This window comes from Podarcis raffonei, chromosome 1 (genome assembly GCF_027172205.1).
Source record: "Podarcis raffonei isolate rPodRaf1 chromosome 1, rPodRaf1.pri, whole genome shotgun sequence".
Classification (NCBI taxonomy): Eukaryota; Metazoa; Chordata; class Lepidosauria; order Squamata; family Lacertidae; genus Podarcis; species Podarcis raffonei.
Genome location: NC_070602.1, coordinates 68,582,457 through 68,607,710, shown reverse-complemented (window position 1 = coordinate 68,607,710; position 25,254 = coordinate 68,582,457). Strand labels below are relative to the sequence as shown.

The window sequence follows — 25,254 nt, the reverse complement described above, 5'->3', positions numbered from 1 at the left end:
ATTAGAAGAAGCTGCTTCCATTTTGAAAGTTTGGTACACATGCATCCAGTCTAAACAGTATTTAATTTTCAAAGTTTATTGTGAGCATCTGTACTTATAAAAAGAATTTCTTCATAGATTAATAGAAAATACTGTTGCACTCGGGTCCTGCTTAAAAGGGTTTACCATAGGCATTTTACGGGTAACTGTGAGAACAGAATGCTGGACTAGATAGGCTCTTCTTAAGTTCTTAGCAAACTACTAAGGAGCTGGAATGAGGGAAGGATAATATCTGATGGTTTTTAGGAAGTCATTTACTTCTAGAATAGAGCCAGACAGTAGAAAGACTAGGTCCTATTTACATGTAATGGAAAGCCATGGTCAGAAACATACAATGGTTTACCACAAATGAGCAGTATGCTGGTACACACTGTGCAAATCACTGCACTGCTGCTACCTTTTCCGTGCCAACTGTGATCCCAAGAAAATCCCCACCACACCCCAGATTTAGGGGGGAAACCTCCTTAGTAAAAATTTTCCACTGGGATAGCAGGCAGGGAAAGGGTTAAACATCTCAATGCGCTCCATGCTGATGAAAATCATCCTTTTAACTGTAACATAAACCAACCCACTATGCATTTGGGGTTATGTCTAAATATGACCATGAATTGAATGAATTCTGAGTAAGACAACCAAATCTCTGACAAGCTTGGTTCTTTAAACTAGTGTGTTTGCAAAGTGTGGTATGCGGATGGGGGTACATGAAATGGCTTCAAAGGGTATTATTAAAACTAAATTCTCACAAGAAGGGATCTCAATTAATATAGAGGTATACAAACACTTATTATCAAATTTCCAGAAAACCACAACTTACCCTATAAAAAGCAGTTGTTAGTGGCAGCAGTGCTCCAGCAATGTTGTACTCTTCTGACGTTGAACAATCCTTCAAGTTGAAACAAAAAGAGGAAGTTAGCAAGTTATTCTAATCAGCTTGCATTTTCAACTGTAATTATGAGGATTACCCACAGAGAGCTTTGAAGACCAGAAAGAACCCTACTCAGTCATGATAGAAGCAAATGTAGCCTCCTGGTAGTTCTTTAAAAAACCAAACAAACCTGAAACAATCTGGAAAGCAGAAAAAACTTCCATCTGAGATGTCTATTTACAGCTAACTAATCCTTTTGGTGCCTATATTATAATAAAGCCTCTTTACACCCCAGATTGCATCAGTGTAGTCAGGTATAGTGTGGTCAGTATATTTGTGTCAGTGCGCCAGGTAGCTCAGTTGGTTTAGAGTATGGTGCTGATAATGCCAAGGTTGTAGGCCACCTGCATATTCCTGCATTGCAGGTTAGGCTAGATGACCCACAGGGTTCCTTCCAACTCTACAGTTCTATGATTCTGTGATCTTTATGCCTGTGTTGGGAAGTATCTGAGTTCAGAGAAGGCACCTTAGGGAACGCCCATGTCATTTAGACAGCAAGAGACCATTTTAAAAAATAGTCTATTTGTGTAACTTGGGGATGCCAGGCTGTGCCACCCCATACTGATCAGATTTCATCAAGCAGAATGAATGAGGGAACTGTAGAGCTCTGGATTATAGGTTGCAAAAGAAAAAGTAAGGCACCCTGGATTGTCACAAATTGCCAGACAAATCCAAGAAGGACATAGGTTTGACATGAAGTCACACTTCCCTCTGTATAAAATAGAAGTACTATATTAAATTGCAATAAATAGAACATACAATATTATTTTGTGGAATTTCTTTTGAATATAGAATCCAAGTTTCATTGACAATAGTATGGTTTTTAAATGCAGATGATGGTGAATAGTGTAGTAATGCCAGGCTTTATATATAAAAACACTAAGATGCTAAAATCCAGGATTCACAAACATACTTCTTGCAATGATTTCTTCCCCACTCATCTGCAATCCCAGAGACTAGATACAATAATTAGCCATAGGCTGTTTAACAACAATTGCCACTGTTGTGATGGTTTCCACTGGCCTCCAGTAATGTTTGAGATTTTCTTCCTCTTGAGCTGCATTAGCACTACTGCAGAGTTCTAGATTCTGTACGTACTTTCCTTTCGCTTCTGACAATTCATTCAGTGCATTTAGAGTTTGTATGCATTTTTAGTTTAATTTAGTTTCCACATGACATCAGTACATTAAAATAAATGACAAAAACCACACAAGCAACAACGTAAAGAGCACTGGAAAGCTAAATTTAGAATATGTGTTCGGATTGTAACCATTTGATTTCAATCTCCGTAAACATTTCAAAAAGTTAACTGAGCTGCCAAGAATGCAACTCAGATTTTTCCAAAGTGAGTATAAATCAAGCGATTGCAAACCAAATTAAAATCAACCCGCAATTGCAATAAAAAGAAGCAGATGGTTCTTTATGCGTTTTAGGGTTTAAATATGTATGCGTATATTTATTCTTGCCCTTAATAATTTATACCACTATTTTCTTAGCAGCAATTAATCTACTTGGAAAGTTAATACTGGAACCTGAAAGGACCAAGAGCGTCAGGAGTGATGAGAACAAGAAAATAAAAGGGATTTTTAAAAAATAATAGAGCAAGAGGAAAAAGAAAGTGTATGCTAGAAAAGGTTTAATATTCAGTATGCTTAAGTTATGGTATCAGTGAGACATCCAAGAAGGTGGGGTGAGTGGGAGCACAGTCAACTACATACATATATATATATATATATATATATATATATATATATATATATATATATATATATATATTTCAAGGCTGATTGTGACCTCTTTCTCTTGCTCATCAGGTTGGCCTCTACATGCCTGAGTGACTGCCACCTGGTTATGCTGCACTGTTGCCTCTTAAAATTTGTCATGTTAAGGCATCTGAAGGCAGTCCTGTTTAGGGAAGTTTTTAATGTTTTATGTTTTATCAAGTTTTTACTATTGTGCTGGGAGCTTCCCAGAGTAGCTGGGGAAACCCAGCCAGATGGGTAGGGTATTATTATTATTATTATTATTATTATTATTATTATTATTATCGAGTACAAACCATGGAGGGGGGTGGGCAGAGAGATTGGACAAATCAGACAGCAGGAGAGATGAGACAGATTAGTTGCTCCTTTGTTTCTCTTTTGCTGTAGCCATTTTAGGAAAAAACCATGGCAGGAGAGGGAATTAGAAATGGTACCATAGGAAATAATGCAAAGTGTCAGGTGAGTGTTCTCATAATAAGCTAACAAACAATTTCTTAGGAACTTCAAACAATCTCCCCCAAAACTTGACAAGCCAAACCAAAAAGCTAGGTCTGATTTATTCATGTTTATCGGATTTGTTATTAAGCTTGGGACGTACAATGGTGTTATTAAAGGCTGACTAGTCCATAGATTATCCTGTTTCTGGTGCATTCCCCAGCACAAAAATGGTTCAGCAGGAGCCAGGCATTCATAGGTTTGAGTGAATTCAAGATGGAAAGGGGGGGGAATGAGGGTTGAATGCAATTTTTCACTAGTCAGACTTGGAGACAATTAGTTCTACTGCAACCCAAAACAAATTTTACCTAGATTTACCCTCAATAGTATTGTTAAGTTTTGGCAATACAAAACATCTGTCTTGAGCAGCTCTACAGTACTTTAAAACTAACAGCGGTCAAAATCAGTGATGACACTGATAGAGTAAGATTCATTGTTCCTTCATTCTTCTCTTACAATAGAAAAAAAGCTCAACCGTCACAGAAGAGTGATTTCCTACATTTCACATCAGTATTGTCACTTATTGTAACAAAAAACTATTAAACCTAAGGGCTCATGTTCTTCACTTCCCCCCCTTAAGACAATGATAAAATACAAGAATGACAGCCCCTATGTTTCTGCACATCTGAGTTTCTTTAGCAAAAATGCCATGCATGTTTCTGAAAACTGTCATGAGGCCCATAGCAATAAAGTTCAGCATACTCAGGCTGTAATCTTCTCCCAAGGAAATGGTTGGGATGCCAAGATGCCTTTTGACTTTTATTTCACAGCAGGACTTCATTCGCTGCAACTCTGTCCAAACCTTAAACTACAACATCTGTGATATACTGGCCCACAACAGAATTTGTAGAACTATTCTACAAATAGTTTTTAAATTAAGCAGTGGGATGCTTTATAACACATGACAAACTAGGAAGACAAAAAATATCAATAGACGCTGAGCATTACTGCTGCTCCAGAGGATAGGAACCAAATCAATGGATTCAAATTACAACAAAGGGGATTCCAAATAAGAATTAGGAAGAACTTTCTGATGGCGAGAGCTGTTCTGACAATGGAACGAACTACCTTAGAAGATGGTGGACTGGAAAAACACATTTTTCCCAAGATTAGGAATAGAGTAAGAAGATGGTATATGCATGATATGCACCAAGTGTGCTTCCACAGGGGGCTCATCACTAACACTACAGACACATCTTCAATTCTCTTCAAGTGGTGTGATATTTCCCTTTTACCTGAAATGGTAGGATATTTCTCCCTCATCCAGGTCTTGTTCAAGAACTGGATTCTTCCTTTTTTAAGGAAGTTGATGTCTGCAGAAGCAGCAAACAGGACTCTGAAACTTTTATTCCAGATAAAACAAAAATTTAGGAAAATGAAAATAAGAGTGATAGGCAGCTGAAAAATGTCTGTTGTAGAAGGCCTAAACATAGCATTCTGTGCTGTTAGGAGGAAAACTAAGCAGATGTTAAGTGGGTTTTTTTTATTAAACTAACGTGACTATATGAAAGGTACTGTATAGAACACAACACCTGACCTTTAATTGTCCACAAGTCACACATTTCAAATGAATTTATAATAATAATAATAATAATAATAATAATAATAATAATAATAATAATAATTATTAATTATTTGTACCCCGCCCATCTGGCTGGGTTTCCCCAGCCACTCTGGGCGGCTTCCATAGAAACCAAAAATACACTAAAATATCACAGATTAAAAACTTGGTAGATGGCACCTGCAAGCTTTCATTAACTTATATGATAGTTATATCATAGTTAGATATCTATAGTTAGATAATGAAAGAATCCATTATTTTCCCATACATTCCTTGTTGGGTTAATATTTTGAAAGTGTGCAAGCCTACAATATAAACCTAAAGTGATTTAATTGCCATAGTTTCCTTCTCTATGTTGTACTTTTGAAAGGAATCTAGGAATGTTTAAGAATTACCAGCTACTGTTCCCAAGAATCCCAAGGGAAAGCCAGGACAGTTAAAAAGATATCCTACTGAACAGTGCTATTTTGCAAGTATGATAATGCTACAATGGAGTACAGTACATAATGAAATATAATTATTTATTTTATAAAATTTATATGCTGCTTGATTATAGAAAAAAACTCAAACCTAAACAGATACACCAGACACAGTAGGATTGGGGGCATGTGGGTTATGGCTTTCATAACACTGGGCAACAATTTTTTACTTTTTGAATGTTGTCTAGATTTCTACAACTGATTTAGGGTATTTTTGCACTGCTGAATCAGGAAATGGCATCCGTTTCTCTCCATCAGGTCAGGTTTACTGTAAACTGAATTGTGGGCATTGACAAAGGTAAGTACACGTAAATTGCATGTTGCTTCACCATTTTTCAAATTTCAGGGCTTGAACTTCCCTTTCTTGGAACTCCTGGAATGCTCAGCGGCAGGGAGGTATCTCTTCAGAGTCCAACAGTAGTCAGCCATCATGGCTGCGTCCCAGCGACCCTGATACCTGGTCTCCATCTCTTTCATGTCCTGATGGAATCTCTCCCCCTGCTCGTCACTCATTGAACCCAGGTTCTCAGGAAACCGGTCCATATGTGAAAATAGGTAGTGCATCTTGACGCTCATGTTGCAGCCCAGGTTTCTGAAAGCAGTCAGCATGTTGTTGACAAGTTCTGCATAGTTTCTGGCCTTATTGTTGCCAAGAAAGTTCTTCACTACCAGAACAAATGCCTTCCATGCTTCCAGTTCCACTTCGTTCATTGACTTTCTGAACTCTGGATCTCTGATGAGCTGACGGATCTGAGGACCATCAAAAATGCAAGCTTTCAACTTCTCCAATGTCAATCCTGGAAAAGCCTGGCACAAGCAAGTGAAGCAGTCACCATCCTTGTCCAGAGCCTTGGTGAACTGCTTGATTAAGCCGAGCTTGATGTGCAGCGGTGGGAAGAGTATTTTGTCTCTGTCCACCAGAGGGTCGTTGATGACGTTCCTTTTTTTGCAAGGCACCAATTCCTCCCGCACAGGCCAGTCCTTCTTCGTGTAATGCTGAGCACGGTCCCTACTATCCCACATGCACAGAAAACATGGGTACTTGGTGAAGCCAGACTGTTGTCCCAACAAAAAGTTCACCATCTTCAGGTCAACACAAATAAACCACTTATGCTGATCATAACCAATTTTCTCCAGCACATACTTCACCGCTTCATAGTTCTCCTTCAGTGTACTCAAGTGAGCCAGGGGTATAGAGGTAAACTGGTTGCCGTTGTATAGCAGAACACATTTCAGTGATTGCTTGCTGCTGTCAATGAACAGACTCCAATATTTGGGTTCGTACTGTGGCATTCCAAGCTTGAGCAGAACCTGCGCAATATCTGCACAGTACACCAAGTCCTTCTCTTCCGAGAAAAAACGGAGGTACTCTTGATGCCTGTTGCCGAAGAAGCTGATGCGAGCACTGTCAAGAGAGGAGGTTTTTTTCCTTCAATCTAGATGCCAACAGTTTGGCAGAGTCCTTTGACAAGCTGAGGTTGCAAACTAGATCATTCAACTTCTTTTGGGAAAATGGATGTGGAGCATCATCTTCAAGAGCCACTTCTTCTTCTTCATGTCCTTCAACACTGGAGGCATCTTCATCACTAATGTCAGGAAGTTCTCCGAAGATATGCACTGGAATTTCATCACAATGAGCTACAGGACGATGTGCTGATTGAAGATCAGGATACTTGAGGCTGCTCTGGTTCTTCCTGTTGATCCCAGCCGCACCAATTTATGGAAGATTTCGAGGTTTTATGACTTCAAACTGATCCCTTTTCGACATAATCACCCAGAACTATCGGACCTGAATACTTCTTGTCATTAAAATAATCATTTCCAATCAAAACAATTATTCAACATGGCATTTTACCCCCACCAACTTCTTCTAAAATGCTCCACACAAGCGTACATGTGAACAAAAACGTAAAAAACGACATGTGGCCATAGCTCAAAAACTTGACCTGATTGAGCAAAACCAATGTGATTTTTGGATTCAGCGCATCAGATTCATCCTAAATCAACTGAAAAAACGCAGACAACAAATTTGTTGTTGACCACTGTAATCAATGATTTGCAATATACTGCAGGCTTCAGTTACTTTAGATCGTATTCCAGTTGATCAAAATCACATGGTACAAATGCCTTCAGAATCTCACTCTCACCCTGATATGCAAGGTATAGAAAAACAGAGTGCATCTGCTTTGACTATCCTTCACTGGTTCCCAATGCTTCTGGCACAGTGGAACATTATGATAGTGGCTACATGCAAAATGACAATGCAGCAATACTCTTTATAAGCTGAAAGGCAACTGTGCTAAGGTTAGGGGGAGGGTGGCCCAAGGCAATTTGGCACCTGAGGTGAAACATCCCACTTCTGCATCCACAATTGGGGGGGGGATATAAGGTATTGTCCTCAAGGGCTGCCTGAAGCCCAGCAGCAAAGCTGGGTTGAGGAAAGTCTCCCCTCTGGCTGAACCAGCAGGAGTGGAGGCATTTTGCAGAGGCTTGCTGCCAATCCCTCTCTGCCCCTAGAGGCCAGGGATACCAGCAGCAAAGCTGGGGGGCAGAACCGCTTGAGGCGGCTGCTTCACCCCGCCTTATGAGTGGAATGGCTGTTAGGGAGGAAAGGAACATGAGAGAGGTGGCTTAGTATGGTGTGAGAACCAGATATACAAAGTGCATGCGTATCAAAAGTTACATTACAAATATAGTGATCTCAAAGTAACATAAAAAGCACTAATAAATAATTACATATGCAGTTTGATTATTTATGCATCCAGCAACATAAACTGATCAATTGTTAATGTTCTTATACATTTACTAAGAAAATATATAGAGAAAAAAATAATGTTTCCAAAGAGAATTAAAATAGTAATGGTGGGAATTAAATCTGCTATGTGTGTCATCTGGATGACTAGCAACGAAGTCTCAGTAAGCAGCACGTAGCAAGCACATTAAACAAAGCTTAATTAGAAGATCAGGGCTTCAAGTAATTTGAACAATTTGCTTGGTCATTGCTCTGAATCATCTCAGCCATCAGTCACATATTCTTGCATCGATTGAGCTTAATCTCCAGATGACTTTAAAGTTTTACAGGCTGAAGCAAACACCGAGTTAAAACAAAAAGCAGGAATGTGAAACCCACATAACCCATGGGACAAGCAGAATCAGATTAGCACGTAACAGGCATCTCTCTGTTTAAATTACTCTTTTTAAAATAGTCAACTCAAGATAGGGAATAATTCCTTCGATTTTTCTTTTTTCATTTGATCCTGTCTTGAAGCTACACCTCCAGCATTCAGCCTTACATGCCCATCTCTTCAGTTTCTACCTCACTCTCAGTTGTGCTCAGGGAAGTCAGAAGTCAGAATGAAAGCAGCCCTCTGCTCCAGGGGATACAGCCCTTTGGCCTATGGGGGCACATTTTGCCCCAGTCCTTACTGCATGCACATCTACGGAGAATGCAATTTCATTTAACTCTGAGGAGCCTATTAATACTGCTTCCACTAGCAAAGTCCAGAATCTGAAGGTAAGGAAGAAACAAAGAAAAATTGTGGCACAATGGCAGGGTTGCCATACATCCGGATGTTCCCAGACATATCTGGAATACTGTAGTCGGCAGCAGTGCCTGGGTGAAAATCCGGATGTATGGCAGCCCATGTTGGCAGTGCTGTTTTTCCATTAAAAAAGGTTAGTAACTTAACCGAATTTTCACTGTTTGAAATATGGCAACTCTACACAATGGCAACTATAAAACAAATAGCACTCTTCCATTGGATCACAGGGGGTGCACAAGGAATTTATTTAGCTCCCCCTGCAAGACACACAATTTTCTTTATGAAAATCCCCACTGCTCTGAAGCTACCGCTGTTATTGTGACCACTACAGCAAAAGAAAAATAGTATGAGTAATTCTATAAATATTTGTCGCTGTGAGGAGCAGTGAACTGAATGTTACAATACAATAACCTCCCTTTGGAAATACATAAAATCTTGGAGTGTACATGTGCGTGTTAGGAAGTGAATCAACAAAGATGAGTCTTAAATTACATGAAATCTTCCTAAAACTTTACAGTTATTTCCATTTGCTAGAGGATATGCCATTGTAGAAAAGTACATAATCACTTCCCATAACTAGATTCTGCAACAATTTAGTCAATGTAGTAAAACTGCTTGCTATAAAAAAAGGGGGAAAACCCCTGCTCTGTCACAAGAGAACCAAAAAAAAGGTAATCATGAAAATCCCCTTGCAAAAGGAGGATCATTTTGACATCTAGCACAATTTAGAAATACCATCTCTGGGCTTTCTGAATTCCCCAGACTGTTATGCAGGGCTAAATTTCTAACTCTTAAATAAAAATCATAGGAACTATGGAAAGTATGAATTTAAGAATGCATTGCTGGTACAAAAACATGTAAATTGGCACAATGATAAAAATACTTAAGAACATAAAGCTATAGAGAAAACAAAGTAACTTCAAAGAAACAGCATCTGTTTTATCCAGGTATAATTCTAATAAAAAATTGTGCAAAAGACAGGAGGAAGAGGCAAGAATAAACACACTGCATTTTTCTATCTGGCATCCGTCTGTCTTGAGAGACAATTGAGTGCACTTATGGGAGTGAAGTCAAACTGCTGCTTTAGCAGCACTGAAGAGACTTTTCTGCCCCTCACTTACCTCTACAGCATGTACAGAAATTGCCTTCTTGGACCCACTATTGGCCTTGTCCACTTAATCTGTTGGAGCCGGTCTTCACATCAAGAAGTCCCTAACTCACTGAGGGTTTGAGATGCATCGGCTACCCGCACCTAGTTTAGCTGGCTGGTTGAAGCTGTTCCCTTGCTGTGACTGCTGTCACATGCTGACAGCCTCTAGGAGCCACAGGTGAGAGCTGAGTGCAGGGTGGGGACCAAAGGTGGACAAACGACCCCGGAAGGGGGTCCCCCACCAGGTGTCCCCCACCAGGATTGGATTGGATAGTAATGAACAGACAACTAAGCAGAGCACACACACTTCTCTCACCAGAGCCATTAAAGTAAAGTAGCACTTTAGGCTGTGATAAAATTGTAGTCACACCCTCTGAAGTTATTGATCAGGTTTTTCATTTAGGTTAACCATTACCCACACAACTTTGGCAATGTATGTCCAAACCCCAGAGGAAGGCAAATGCTTTCTGGAACAGTTAAAAAAACCGGATGATGCAGCCAGCCAAACAGATAACCCTATTGTAATACTGACCTCAGAAAGTTTCCATGCTAGTTTAGATTGTGGCAATATGAAGAAGATAAGTAGCTTTGCACAGCTGTATTATATTATAAATAATTGCTGAACTTCTGATCTACCTGATTGTATTTTGTTGTAAATGGCTCATTTATAGAGCTTAATCCCTAGACCTGGCCCAGAGAGACGTTTCCCCCCCTAAAATGTATATATTTAAAAAGCTTATCCCTCCCCCTCAAATATTAGTTGGAATTGCCTTTTTCTAACCTGGTACATCATTATTCTTCTGTTTTAAGGATCTTATATCTGATATAATAAATGCATACATTGTTCAGGTTGAACAAACTAATTTATAAATTTACACATTGAACACAATATTTGAAATGGTTTTAGAAAAATGAAAAGTTAATGTAACTCAGAATCACATAACTTCAGAAGATTACCAATTAGGAAACTATATTTGCAACAGAACCATATAGCAAACAGGAAGTTGGGGCAAGCCCTATAGTCAACAATTTTTGCCTCCCTTGCAGAAATAAATTGCATTTCATATTTCATTCATTGCTGTTAGTCTGAACTTTTCTTATGAACTTGACCTGCCATCAATATATCCTTTGCCCAGTTCCCCACTCATAGCTCGCCCCCCTTTGGTTCCTGCCTTTGGAATGTTTGATTTATCTTGCATACACTTTTCATAAAAGACATGTCATCTCTCTCTCCTCCTTGTTCCATCTTCTTGCACTTACAAAATTGTGGCTTGATTGCTCCAATTCTGCCTCTGAGTACAGATGAATGGATTTCTCCAATTCCATTCTGTTTTTATTCAACTTCTGTATTATGCCCTGGGGTTGTGCTCTAGGTGCCTTCCAACAGGACAGGAGCATTTCAGAACATTGATAACAGATTTTGCTTTGGTGCAAAAAAGTAAATACAAAATAGTACTTCCCTCAAAGACAGAAAGAATTTCCCAAAGGAATAAAGTTGCATTTCTCTAGAAGTGTTCTGAAGCAGAGTTAAAACAAAATATGGTACCTCACTTCCCCTGAAAATCATGCTTATTCTGTTGAAAAGAGAAAAAAACTACTTCCTCCAGAATATACATATTTTCCTCTTTTGATCTGTTTATTTATTTAGATTTAAAAATTGTATTTATTGCATTATATTTAGCACCAAAAACAAGCATTTGCATGTAATACAGAAGCATAATTTATATAATTAGCCAGTTCGCGTAATAAGCACATTAGGCCAATCAAATTAAGCTAAATCAATTAGGCTAGTGCCAATTGGACCTTCCTCCCATTAGAAACAGCAGGTACATAGGAGCAATCTGATTGGGATAATGGCAAACTCAAAGGATTAAAGTTCCCTTCCACCCATGCCATGGTCTTAACCTGGCTTCCCTGACCATATTGTTCCCCCACCCCACATGACAAACATCACATGGCCCTGAGAAACAGTACATTTGGCAGAAATACTAATGACAGCTAACCAATAAAAAGTTGAGGGGCTTATTAGTGACATTGATTTTAGTTTAATTTATGAATATCAAACATGCACTTTAATCTTGGATTCAGAGTCTGGGGAGACACACAATAGATTGCTCTTTTTACAGAATAATACAAACTCCATGACTTTTCTCCTGTCAACACTATCATCACAGTTGACAGACATGTTTTAATGCACTATGTGGTTGCAGAAGCCAATTTTATGTTTTTATAAATTTCTATATAAAGAAAACATTTCATTCTTTATTGATATTTTTAAGCTTATCTAGAAGGAGAAGACAAGTTCGGCATTTAAAAATAATCTTTATAAAGAAAACATTTCATTCTTTATTAACATTCCACATTTAAACTGAGATTTGCATGCTGCTTCAAGTGCAAGTGATACGAGTAACACACACACTTTTACTTTATATGGAATTCATTGCTATTTAATAGTAATATCAGCACAGATCATTTTCTTGTGTCTTGCCAATCTATATGATTTCCCACTTCCCACTGTGCCCAAGTGGTAAAAGAACCACTGCATCCATGTCTCCGCTTACGTACCCAACTAACTATGCTCTCTCACTGTCACCATTTCCCCAGACGTGGCTGGTATAGGAGGAAGACTTGATAAGCAGAAGGGCAACAGTCCATGCACATCCTTCCCAGTCAATCCCCATTCTTCAAGTCACCTACAGCTTCAGCTGGAGTGAGAAGCTCAATTGGAGAGCTCTTGCAGTTGCCTAGTGTGATAGCTGTATCTATATCTATGGTCCTTACTCCCTCCCTACACAGATAGCTTTTAAAAACCTAGAGCTAATTTACACCTCCTGGTACTCTATGGGAAAGTTAGAGGTGCTGGAAAAGCACCAACCATATTGTTTTATCAAGCCGTGATAGATAGTAAAATTTCATTTTAGTTTGACTTTATTTTTGCATGCTATATTCATTAAATGTATTAATTTCATAGGAAAGCAGTAGAAGCAGAAACTGTCTTATTACATGTGAAATTAAACGGATTGCCTTCCAAGGGTTTCTAAGCAAAAACCACAGCTTGAAAACAAATAATTGAAATAGCTTCTCAATGATTCTTGAACATTTTGCGGATTACGACATGGCCCAAATGGAGATGTCGTTTATAGCAGTAGTACACAAGTTTAATAAACAATATAAAATTATCTAAACCAAAAGGAATCTAATTAACATAAGTAAAACTAAATGTAGTATTTGTTGTTTGGCTAATGTATTTGTTACATACAACTTTTTGGACCAACAGTGGTTAGGAACAACATATTAAAATAGGGAGATGTGCAGTACTAAGAAAATCTAGCAAGAAATGTAATCACCTGCTTAGCTTAAATGCAAATGGCTACTTTAGGTATGTCCAATGTGCTCCTCAACCCTTTTCAAGAAGACCAAGCAATTTATTAAATTGCTAATTATAGAGTATGTTGTTACTATATTCGCAAGATACTTAGATTTATCTGTGAAAATGCTGCTGCAACTTATGTAACTGTTATTGGGTACAACTGACTTTAGATGCCCTTGGGGGTCAGTTGTTTATTTTGATGGCATATGAGGGGGAATGATCTACCTAGCAAGCTACAATGCTCACACAGAGAGAACAATGGAGGAGAGGGCTATGTTCTGCTCTCCACAATTGGTGGCAGCCATATTTCTAAATACCAGTTGCTGGAAACCACAGGAGGGGGGCAGAGCTCTTGTGCTCAAATCCTGCATGCTAGTTTTCCACAGGCATCTGGTTGGTTAGATGGGCCATTGGCCCGATCCAGCAGGCTCTTCTTATGTTCTTAACAATTAGAAGAGTGCAATATTGAATTCCACCCTTTAGTCTAAAAAAATCTTGTCAAGCAAAGGTACATAGACCTATTATAGTATATACATAATTGTTCTGAATATAGGGTATTTGATTCATAGGGGTTTTTTTTAATTCTCATAAATGTCTACCTCCTCACACTCAGCCAAGCAACGGAGGTTATCAGACAGAAAACATCAACAGAAATTCTGCTCTTAACACATTGCATATTTTATTTGCTATTCTTTCTGTAACTGGGGTTTGTTTTTTGGCAACATGGGAGAAACTGGTGAAAACCATAAATAGTGATTTAATCTAACTGAGCAATTTTAGCATCACATTAACTTTAATCCCTAGTTAATGCACAAAGAATGAAAATATGCTAACACATGACAAGGCATAGTAATATGATATATGCAAACATCTCAGGTGAAATGAGGCATGAGGTATATCAAATTTTTCATTCAACAAGTCCTTCTGCTACAGTTATCCACAAAACAGTTTTATTGCTTGAACTATTCTGCTGAATGCATGACCATTTGAGAAGTTTGATTTATAAACAGCATAAAATGAAATTTCATTTATTCTCCTAAGAAACCAAAGTGACTGTTAGCTCTCAGACAGAGTCCTTCTAGACAAAGCCTTCTTCCATTTTGTTTTTATTAAAAGTATTTTTATCCTGCCTTTCTATCGAAATATACTTAGGATGGCTAAAAAAAAGTATTTAAAATCAAAGAATCTCATACCATATTTACAGAAATGACCAAATAAAAATGGAAAAAGCAGAAAATATACCTAAGAGAATAAACAGCAGCATGCAACTAATCATACAAAAAGTAGTAGATGGTAAGTAACTATAACGTACTATATTTCCAAAGAAAAAGGTGTTTGCTCTCTGCTGGAGGGAAACTGGCAGGTCCCTGGGGAGATAACAGTTCTAAAGACTGGGGACAATCACCAATTATGATGATCTGAGTACTGGGCAGCTTGCTTTAGGAGTATATGGTCCTTCAAATATCAACCCACATCTAAAGGCTACCCTTGCCCATGTCCGGGAGATAAGAGCTCATTCTGGCAAAGACCAGATAAGGCTGGTAACATGTTTCTAGAGTATATTACTTCAGACTGCAGTTAGTAATTCACATGGTTGAAAGACCCTCCATATCTCTGCACAAACAGAACCAGGTAATGGACAGAAAGGTTTTATCCCTGGCATGCTAGTTTTTATGCAAGGGAGTGTTCTCATACAAAGGAAGATAACAGTTGTGTAAGTCCCAATATGCATCCTGAAGTTGTGTAGGCCAGACAGTTTTGCAACCTAATCTGCACTTTTGTGAGAAGTAGGCTTAAATTACTCTAATACAGATGTTCACCAGTCCTTGGCTATGAGTTTTTGCTAGCTCATAAAATTCTGAACTCAAACTGCAAGCTGCATTCTGATTTTAAATGCACCATGTCTTTGAACTGTGCTCCATTTGATTGTCATTCTATGATAGTTATGAGATTCTGTGAACATCAGCTGAAACAAGTGAGCAATATCAATCATGGGCAGGCAATTCCCAGTAAGCCTGCAATACTTTGTCCTTTTCGCCTTGGAACATCTACGTTAAAACAGCCTAGGACAGCAATGTGTTTTAAGTGTTTGCTGCCAGCATCAATCCTCTTAGAAGAAAGCACTTGGTTAACAAACCCTTGTTACAGCTTGGGGTTTGTCTGGAATGAGACAAACCATGAGCCAAGGTTCAGATGATATGCTAAGCCAAATCATGGCTTGGTTTAACAATGAAAAGGACAAGGGAAGAGCAAAGCAGATGTTAGCATAGTGTGACTTAACATGATATGTAAAGTAGGCCTGTGTGTAATTCTTTACTCAGGAGTATTTTCATTATTATGATATTTTTTTAAAAAAAAGTTCATAGCAAAAGTTCTTAAAGTGCTTTGAAAATTCACTGTTGTTTGATTGAAGAGGAAATATTAAAACCTCATTATGAAACTTGCTACCCAACCATATCCAACCACTGAAATATCTTTGCTGCCCATTATCCTTCAGCACTCATAATAATAACCTGGTTTCGCCATTTTAAATTGTTTATGTATCTGCATGTGGACAAGCCAATAAGTAGTCAGTTAATGAATAATGAGCACAATATTGTTCAATATAAATGAGACAACCTAATTAAGAGCAAATGAGGTTGAAGCCACTTTATCCCTCACCTGCGAAGGGGGCTTGTTAATCAGTTGCCTTTTTCCTGTCCTTTGTGTTCTTGTGCAGTTTTTAGGGCTTGATGTTAGAATTCCTATCTATAGTACCTCAGGTATGTTACTGGATATGTAGGTAGTCCCCATGTAGCCATTTTGTAGTATGATCTGTTATGGTAGATGATGGGGTTCTGGTAAAAAACCAAAGGAAATCATGCAAGTCTGGGCTCACCTCTGATCTGCAGCTCTGGATCAAATCTATTTTTCCAGAGATATTTTACTTATTATTCACAAATACCAAAGAGCAGAAATGTCTATAAAGAGTTTTGGCATTGGTCTTTTAATTGACAACCTCCCTGCAGGCATCTTGAAAATTAATAAACAGTCATAATGAAACTGCACATTAAGGCAATGATCTTTGAACTACAGTACTATGCAGGAAGAATCAAAAGGACTCCCCTGGGTAAGAAGCATAGCATGAGCGGGAGGAGGTTTGGCAAAAAGAAAAACAGGGTTAGGCAGAACTTTGAATATTGTAGTCTTGCTTGTCTGATGTTAATGTTGGTGTTTGTTTCATTTGAATTTACTGTTGTGGTGCTTCTGGGACGGAGTGGGCAAAAGATGAAAATGAATAAATGAGAATAGACTGCAGCTTACAATTATATTATGAGAAAAATGCAATTGGATGTTTTGATTTATTTTGTTTAACTTGAATGCTGTCTTAACTTGCACTTTGTTTAATTTGTGTTAAGGTCCTCTCTTTATTTTGCAAGTACTCCAAAGCTGACGTTCTCCTACATGTTTTTGATTCAGTGCTCTATGTACTGTTAATTCCTTTCCCATGTAAAGCATATTATACAGATACGGTAGATTAATTTTTACAGCCCAAACACACTTTTCACTTTCCACATTCAAAGATTGATTTTGAATGGGCTGTGAATCACAGTTTATTAGACATAGTCTTTTTACTGTATTATTATCCTTGTATAATAAAGTCAAGTGGTGGTCCCTAAATAAGACAAACATATCTGCTGGGCAAACTTTTAAAAATCTGTGAAATGCAATATTATATATGATTCTATACACATATATAGGTACTATGTATAACTAACTGTGTTACTGTATATAATTATATTTTCAAATGACTTTTGTTGGGATCCTGTTGGGAGCAGTCAGTGAGGGTGGATGGTGCTGCATGAGAGGGGGGTGAAGAGGTGGGGAGATCTGCACTGTGAGATGTATTGGTGGAGACAATGTGGTGCTCCTGCTCATGGGCTCTCACAGTGCCAACTTCCCTACATACTACATGCTATTCTATAACAATTTTAAGGAAATCAATAATGATGCATATCCTGTCACTTTTGGCATTTTTAATGAAATGCAATTCTAGTGTTTATTATCTAACACAGGCGCCTTTTTAGAATGATTCCTTGGAGAAGTAAATATGGAACATTTGACAGGTAAAATTTCATGTGGATTTTTCTAGTTCCTGGCCATGTCCTCAGACACCCGTGTATATTTTACAATTCATAAAGTAGCTGGCTTAGTTCAAACTTCTTGGTTTAAAGTAGCCATATTTTAAATGCATATTTAGTATCAACAGTTATCCCAATATTCCAAATCCAAGAAAGCTTCATGAGATAACATTGCTTTTGAGTAGCAGACAATTGCACAGGGGGAGTTCTTCGGTTTTGTCATGAAGAAGCTTGAAAAAGAAAATAACCCTGAAATCAAAATCATAAGCATTCTGAAGAAAGTTCTTTTCTACAGAAAAATACTCATGGGTCAAAGAAAAACACAGCTATTAAAGTTTCTGAATAATTTGATTCAATTGTGCTAAATATTTTTGTATACTTCCATAACCCAAAAATTTGGTCTCTGCCATGAAATTCTCTTGCTCTTGAGTGATACCAGGGGTCATCAACCTTTTTCAGCCGTGGGCTGGTCCACCATCCCTCAGACCATGTGGTGGGCTGGACTATATTTTGAAAAAATATATGAAAGAATTCCTATGCCCCACAAATAACCCAGAGATGCATTTTAAATAAAAGGACACATTCTACTCATGTAAAAACACGCTGATTCCTGGACCGTCCGTGGGCTGGATTGAGAAGGCGATTTGGCCACATTCGGCCCCTAGGCCTTAGGTTGCCTACCCCGATATAGACTTTAGTGCAGTAACTCCCCCCCCCAGCTACTTAAAAAACCAAACAAACTGATGCACTATTCATCACTTGTAATTTCTCATTCACTATCTAGTAGTAGGTATAGTGTAGAAAGCATTCAGATGCTATAAAATAAACAAACCATGTGTTAGCAACAATTTGAAGTGTAAGACAAATGCTACCAAAGAAAGATGGAACCCTTACTGTCTTTCAGGGAAAAGAAATGCTTCACATTTATAGTGCAAAAAAAATGGTTGAGTGATGCTCAGAACCCCAGGAGCAAAGTTTTGTAGGAAGAGGGAAGAATGCTAAAATATCACCCTGCTAATTATAAATGGCAGTTATAATCAGCTAATTGGAAATACAGCAAAATATACAATGCAATCTAGTACCTCACATACATGAACATTTGTAGTCAGTAAATTGCTAAAAGCAATTTTTAAGTACCTGCAAAGTACAGTTCATCATCCGTACAATGTAATCGAACTGCTGATGATCCAGTATAGCTCGATTTTGCTGAACATGTAGGCTTAGTTCCTGTGTCAAACATTGCCGTGCTGCTTTTCCTTTTAGGGCTCTCAGTGCAGCAGGCAGAGTCTATATAGAGAAAAATGTATTCCAATTGCACAAAACATTAGTTTAATTGAGTTCTTTACTAATACTTGGATTATTTGTAAATAAAGTAAACCAAATCAACAAAGTCTCTAAACGATCAGCATTTAAGCTAGTGATAGGTTTAAACTCTTTAAACTCTCCCAGATTTTCATATACAGTGGAACCTTGGTTCTCGAACGGCTTAGCTGATGAACAAATCGGCTCCCGGACACCAAAACCTGGAAGAAAGTGTTCTGATTTTTGAATGTTTTTCGGAAGCCAAACGTCTGGTGCAGCTTCTGCTTGAGTGAAGGATGCTCCTGCAGCCAATCGGAAGCCACACTTTGGTTTTCAAACGTTTCGGAAGTCAAACAGACTTCCGGAATGGATTACGTTCTAGAACCAAGGTACCACTGTATTCCTATTTCCTAACCGAACAACAGTTTCATGCTAAATTATAAAACTGAATGAAATGTGGGGGCTTAGAGAAGGAACTTCTTGGTTGTGGTCTCAAAAGTTAAGGAGTATGCAACATACTGAGATATGGCAGTGCCCAGTCTTGTAGGTTTTAATGAATGTGTGAAAAGCAGTGCTCTTTCCACAGACTTTAAAGATGTTGTATAAGTAGTCATATGACTGAGGGTGGAATTCAACATTGTGCTAGGGAGATTGTTCTTCATCAGAAGCATTTCTGCTTGGCCAATGGAATGATTTCCCATCTCTTTCCCTTATGCACTCTTTCTAGAGTTTCTCCTGACCCTCTAGAGTAGATTTGGGTGTGTATGCAGAGGGAAGGCAAGTGAAAATAGTGCCAGTAGGAACCCTTGTGCTGGCTTCCACTAGTAGAGTGGGTTAATTGATCTAGCCCTTAGTTCTTTAGGACATTGATTTGTTTGTATTAATAAAATAAAGGCAATATCCAAAGATGCCTGCCTGCTTGCACAACAAAAATCTATTTGCACAACAGTATTTCCTGTTTCTCTTCTCCCTGTTTCAACCCTTCATACCTTCAAAGTCTGTCTCCAGCTTTGAAGTAAGGGAACAAACCAACCTGAAGCTGGAGACAGACTTTTAGGGTATGAAGGGCTGGAGCAGGGAGAAGAGAAACAGGAAATACTGTTTGGACCTGGTTGTTCACTGGGTGGAAAAGAAGAAAAATTACTTGGGTGGAGGAGTGACCTCTCTATGTATAAGGTAAAGAAAAACAGGGAAGATTTGCGGGGTGGGTGGGTTCCATGTACAGAAATGTAACAGAGAAGGGGCAAACAAGAGGGTGAGGTAAGATTCCAATTTTAATTTAGAGTAAAAAGGAATCCACATATTCACATGCACTGCCTCCACCCTAACTGGTACCTCAGTACTTTCAGTCTGATACTTGATGAAGAGGACAGTGAATAAATGAAAAAGGACTACAATCTGGCAGGAGTAGTAAAGAGGTCAATCACTTAACATGTATGAGTTTAACTTGGAAGTACTCCTCAAATAGTTTAGCAGAATTTTTTATTACCTTTTCAGTCTCCAAAATTTTATTTTCAAATATAAAAGAGATGCAGTTTCTAACAACTTCCAGCCTTTGTGCACTGTTGAAAACCGTACTTGACTTTTCTACTATGGAAACTAACAAAGAAAGAAGTAGAAACATATGTGAAACAATTTCTTGTAAAAACCATCACTAAAGAGCTATTGCATTAGAAACATTCCTAGAATAACTCCTAGGGTATCTTTGTTTTATTTTGCTACATTTGTCCTCATTAAATGCGCAGAAGAACACAACCCTATTAATGCACAGTCATGTCTATCATATTGATACGTGGGCAGACTTGACTGACATTTTCCCCCCAAAGAGGAAAACTGTGCAAGCATGTCAGAATTTAAAATCCATATGAATTTGGCAAGGAATATTCAGGAGCAAGAACAAGCAGAAATCTGGCATTTTGATGATCAATTTCCCCTGCAAAACCCTTGTGAATTATGGGTTATACTCCTTTACGGAAGTAAGATACCTGGGATTCCAGCAGTGGAGAATTAAAAGGGATTTGGGGGCCAAGCCAGGGCAAATAATGAGAAATGCCATTGGCTTTTTGAAAACAATGGCACCCTGGGGATTCCCCTAGCAGAGAAAACTGTGTCTTACCGTTAGAAATCCAGCATGACACATGGCCCCAAATGAACAGCTCAGGGCCCATGCCAAAGTAGGCACCCTTATTTCAACCACCGTATTACCCAAATTGTCAAGAAGGCAGTCCTCAACTGCTGAAAACAGTCTAATATGTAATAATGACTCAAGTTAGTTAATGCACTGATGATGGTAAGGCCAAATAGAAAAGATGGCTGGCTAACTGGTATAGCTATTATGGCAGTGGGGAATCCATTAGCAATGCAGAACCCTGCACACACGATAGGCTATGTAGCGAATACTTCTGTGCTTTAATAGAATAAATGTCAGCTCTTGTACGTTGGGTGGGAGGATCTAAGCACCTCAGAGGAGGGTAGGACACAGACCTATTCAACAAACTAATATGAACACAGAAATATTTATTTTGATACCACAGAGTACACTTATCTATTTTCTTAAAACTGCTACTTCCCATCACATCAAAATATATTCCACAACCATAAGAACAGGACTACTGTTAATGACAACTTTATTCTTATCATTAAACAAATCAGTGGTTTATTTCGATGGCTAAAGTGTTACTCCCTTCTTAACTGTGAAACCCACATCACTGTGAATCAATGTGGGAAAACGTATGAAAATATCCACATTTATCCTGTCAGGAGAAATTGTTACAGCAGAATTAAACATAGGGTGGCTTCTCTTACCAACAGGTGGGCCAGCAGGAACAACGCATTTCCTTTCCACACGAGAAGCAGGTGGTGCACTTTGGTTCTTAACCAAACTTTCCTGGATTAGATCCTGAACATGATTCTCATTAATCTTGGGGAAAGGAAGTACATGAACTCGCAGGTGAGATCCTTCCGTAGGTCGTGGAACTTTCTGGAATGCCAGGTGAGGATTTGGATTCTCCTGAATTAAAATAAACACTACTTGAATTAAGGTATTCAGTACTTTCTATCAATATTTTATAACAATACAGAGTATCATCTTGGTATCTACACCAATAAAAGACTTATTTGACATATTATTTCACTTAGCAAAAACGTGGAAGTGATTGTGTAACCCTAAGAGGAATATCAAGCCTTCACTAGTAAAAACTTAAGCATGTTTGATTTAAGCATGTGCATAACACATAAAATGAATGAAAGTGCTCCATTTGAATGTGCTTCACTTTGGATTGAGCCCAAAGTATTCTTTTGTGTTTCAAAAACATCAAGTTTGTAGCTTATTGGAAAGTAATAAAACTTTATGTACTATCTTTGTGTAGAATTTTAAAATGACTAATGCTCTATCACAAATTCATGTAACTGTAATTTTTCAATGTTCATTTTTATAAGATCAACCTTTAAAAACAAAAAACAAAGTTGTAACACAAGGCTAAGCTTGTATAATTCTGAAACTGAATAGATGTGCAATCCAATCCTCTTCTATACAGCACATGCAATTTTCCAAAATGATTAATACTAGTTCACAAAGCAAAAATTATACAATGTAAAAGTATGTACACTGTGTTTTTATGCTGCAGTATATGAACTGTGGGTAGTCCTATAGTCTTTATGCTATAGCAAAACATTTCTGTTCTCACTCCCTACAACTTTTATGTGGTTCACAACAATAACATAAATTCACACAAACTATTTTTATAACAGTGTTGATTTAAAATTTTAGTGCTAAAATACAATCACAATACACTGAACCCAGAACATCACATCAGCTGGGCATACAATAACACTTAACTGTTCTTTCAGACAGTGTTTATTTAAATTATAAGCCTCATTTCAAGCTTATTTACACAGAAAAGCTCTCACAGGGGATTTTAACCTCACCTCCTTTTCCACTTTTCCATGTGTGCTTGCAACAAATCTTTGACACACACTATCTCTACAATATTGTTTATACAGCCACTCATCTCACTTGTCCTTTTCCATCATTTGATTTTGGCCTTAATTTAACACACTGCTTCTGTTTTAATTTTGTTTACACGAGTAATCTCATCATAAGCGATTCTGTAAAGAAGTCATTCAGTCTCACACTAAAGCAACACTTTCCCCAAAACAGCACAATAATTAAACTCACAGGAACATGCAATGGCCATTCTGAGGCTGTCCCCAGACATCTTCTCCCTCTCTCAGATTTTAATCACAAATGGCACAATTCTAGCTATCAGCAATTCAGTGGTATGGTAGAAAAGATGGTGTCAATGAAGGTTTATTCCCATTTTCCATTGTTGGGAACCCAGAGCTTAACAAAAATAATGATGAGCCTTTGTCTCATCCACATACACACACCTCGGCTGGAAAGTCTCCAGAAACATAAATGTAACAATAATGATATCCTACAGATCACAATACATCTGCTCCGTTGACACACAGAACAACAATAGCTGTCATACTTTCAGTATTGAAGTAGTTCTAGGGTTGCTCAAAAATGGCATTGGTTCTGGTTAGTAAAGTCAAGCAGAAACTATTGTTCCAAGCAAGAAAGTAGAAGCCACAGATACACAAGTAAGGGGACTAGTTTCATCTTACTTTATCTATATGGCTCCCATTTCTGGGCATGGTTTTGGTTGTTGCATATCTGACACAACTTAAAAGTGAGTGGCATATTTCAACTAATATTAAGAAAAGATACCTTGAGTTAGATTCAGTGTAAATGGGTCTCCAAATGCAATAATCATTGCAGTTAAGTTATACAAACAAGTACCGTATTTTTCGCTCTATAGGACGCACTTTTCCCCCTCTAAAAATGAAGGGGAAATGTGTGTGCGTCCTATGGAGTAAATGCAGGCTCCCTGGCTTCAGCGATAGCAACGCAAAGCCTCCAAAGCCTGCGCTCCAGAGGCTTCGCGTTGCTTTCGCTGAAGCCAGGAGAGTCTGGTCTTTGAGGCTGGCAGTGGAGGAAAGCAGCGCTTCCCCCCACCGCCAGCCCAAGAGGCTCAGGGGGCAGCAGGAAGGTGCGTGACGCCTTCGCGCTGCTCCAGGACCTGGTGTGGAGGCTGGCGGTGGGGGAAAGCAGCGCTTCCCCCCGCCGCCAGCCCCACAACTCGGTCGAAAAGCCCGCAGGAGCTGCACGCTCTTTAAAGGGTTCGCGGCTCCTGTGGGCTTTTGCGGGAGATGGGGGAATTCCCCCACCTCCTGCAAAAGCACACAAAAGCCGCACGCTCTTTAAAGGCTGCGGGCTTCTGCAGGCTTTTCTACGAGGTGGGGGAATTCCCCCACCTTATAGAAAAACCCGCAGGAGCCGCGCAGCCTTTAAAGAGTGTGCCGCTCTTGGGGGCTTTTCCCCAAGGAGGGAGAAGGGACTGACTGGCCGAGTCAGTCCCTTCTCCCTCCTGTGGGCTTTTGCGGGAGATAGGGGAATTCCCCCACCTCCCGCAATAGCAGGGAGGTCTGGGAGAAGTGCACAGGCTGCATGCAGCCTGTCCGCTGCTCCCAGAGTTGGGGGGGGGAATCATATTTTTTCCTTGATTTCGCCCCCTGAAAACTAGGTGCACCCTATGGTCAGGTGCGCCCTATAGAGCGAAAAATACGGTAACTATATGTATAGCTTCAACATACATTCAAGGCTAATTCTATTTAAATTTCCACTGCTTCAATGATTCCTATTTAAATTTCTACAGCTTCAATAATTTGAAGTGAAACATTATTCAGTGACATTATAATATGTGAATGCTTTGTACTTACATTTTTTAACAGTTGGTCTGCAAGTTCTCTGACATGCTTTAACATTTTTGATGAATTGCTTTCCTCAGATTTAATTCTCTCTACTTCAAATGCTACCAACTTAAAGGGGGAAAAAGTTGAAAAAATTAATTATTTTCTGGAGAGTAAAGTAACTCTTTTCAGGATCTAAAATAAAGTTTAGTATAATGAAGACTTTGAGAAACAGTTCTGCTGCCAATGACCCCAAACCAGAAGCTGCAACTGGCAGAAGACTGGCTCAGCCCCACTAATCTACACAAATAGAGGCTTGGTCAGTCTGAGTCGTCCATTTTGGACATTCATGAACCAGACTTTGAGCTTGACCGGGCACTCTTCAATCCAAGAAAGGACTTGTATGCTACATTATATGGTACTTTTATTGTTGTCCATTGAAACACCTTCTGCATGCACCCGCATTTCCCAGGATTCATATATGCTGGTTTATTGCCCAGTCATGAATTTGAAACCAACACTCCTCTAATGAAAAGACAAGTCTGTCCCATCATATTGCGCACATCATGCAATATCTCTAACTTTGCTTTTGTGGAAACAGACTCCAGAAGTAGAATATTATATTTGATGAACCATTTCTAATCTGGTAGTATAGTTCTTTAAAATAATATTGACAAATGTCAATTCATATAGCACATTTAATATGCTAAGCAATATTATTATTATTATTCATTAAATTTCTATACTGCCTTT

The 25,254-nt window shown here is 38.6% G+C and overlaps 1 protein-coding gene across 2 annotated transcripts in view; it reads right to left on the bottom strand.

Annotated features, from left to right (window-relative positions):
• SBF2 (SET binding factor 2) overlaps positions 1–25,254 on the bottom strand; it is a 206,580-nt gene that overhangs the window by 52,871 nt on the left and 128,455 nt on the right. For both annotated transcript variants that reach the window (XM_053391246.1, XM_053391253.1), the window contains 5 exons: positions 24,532–24,630; positions 21,553–21,757; positions 20,237–20,346; positions 18,583–18,732; positions 854–922 (listed from right to left, as the gene is read on the bottom strand). In XM_053391246.1, coding sequence (XP_053247221.1) covers positions 854–922; positions 18,583–18,732; positions 20,237–20,346; positions 21,553–21,757; positions 24,532–24,630 — 633 coding nt within the window. The remainder of the gene's footprint in view (positions 1–853; positions 923–18,582; positions 18,733–20,236; positions 20,347–21,552; positions 21,758–24,531; positions 24,631–25,254) is intronic.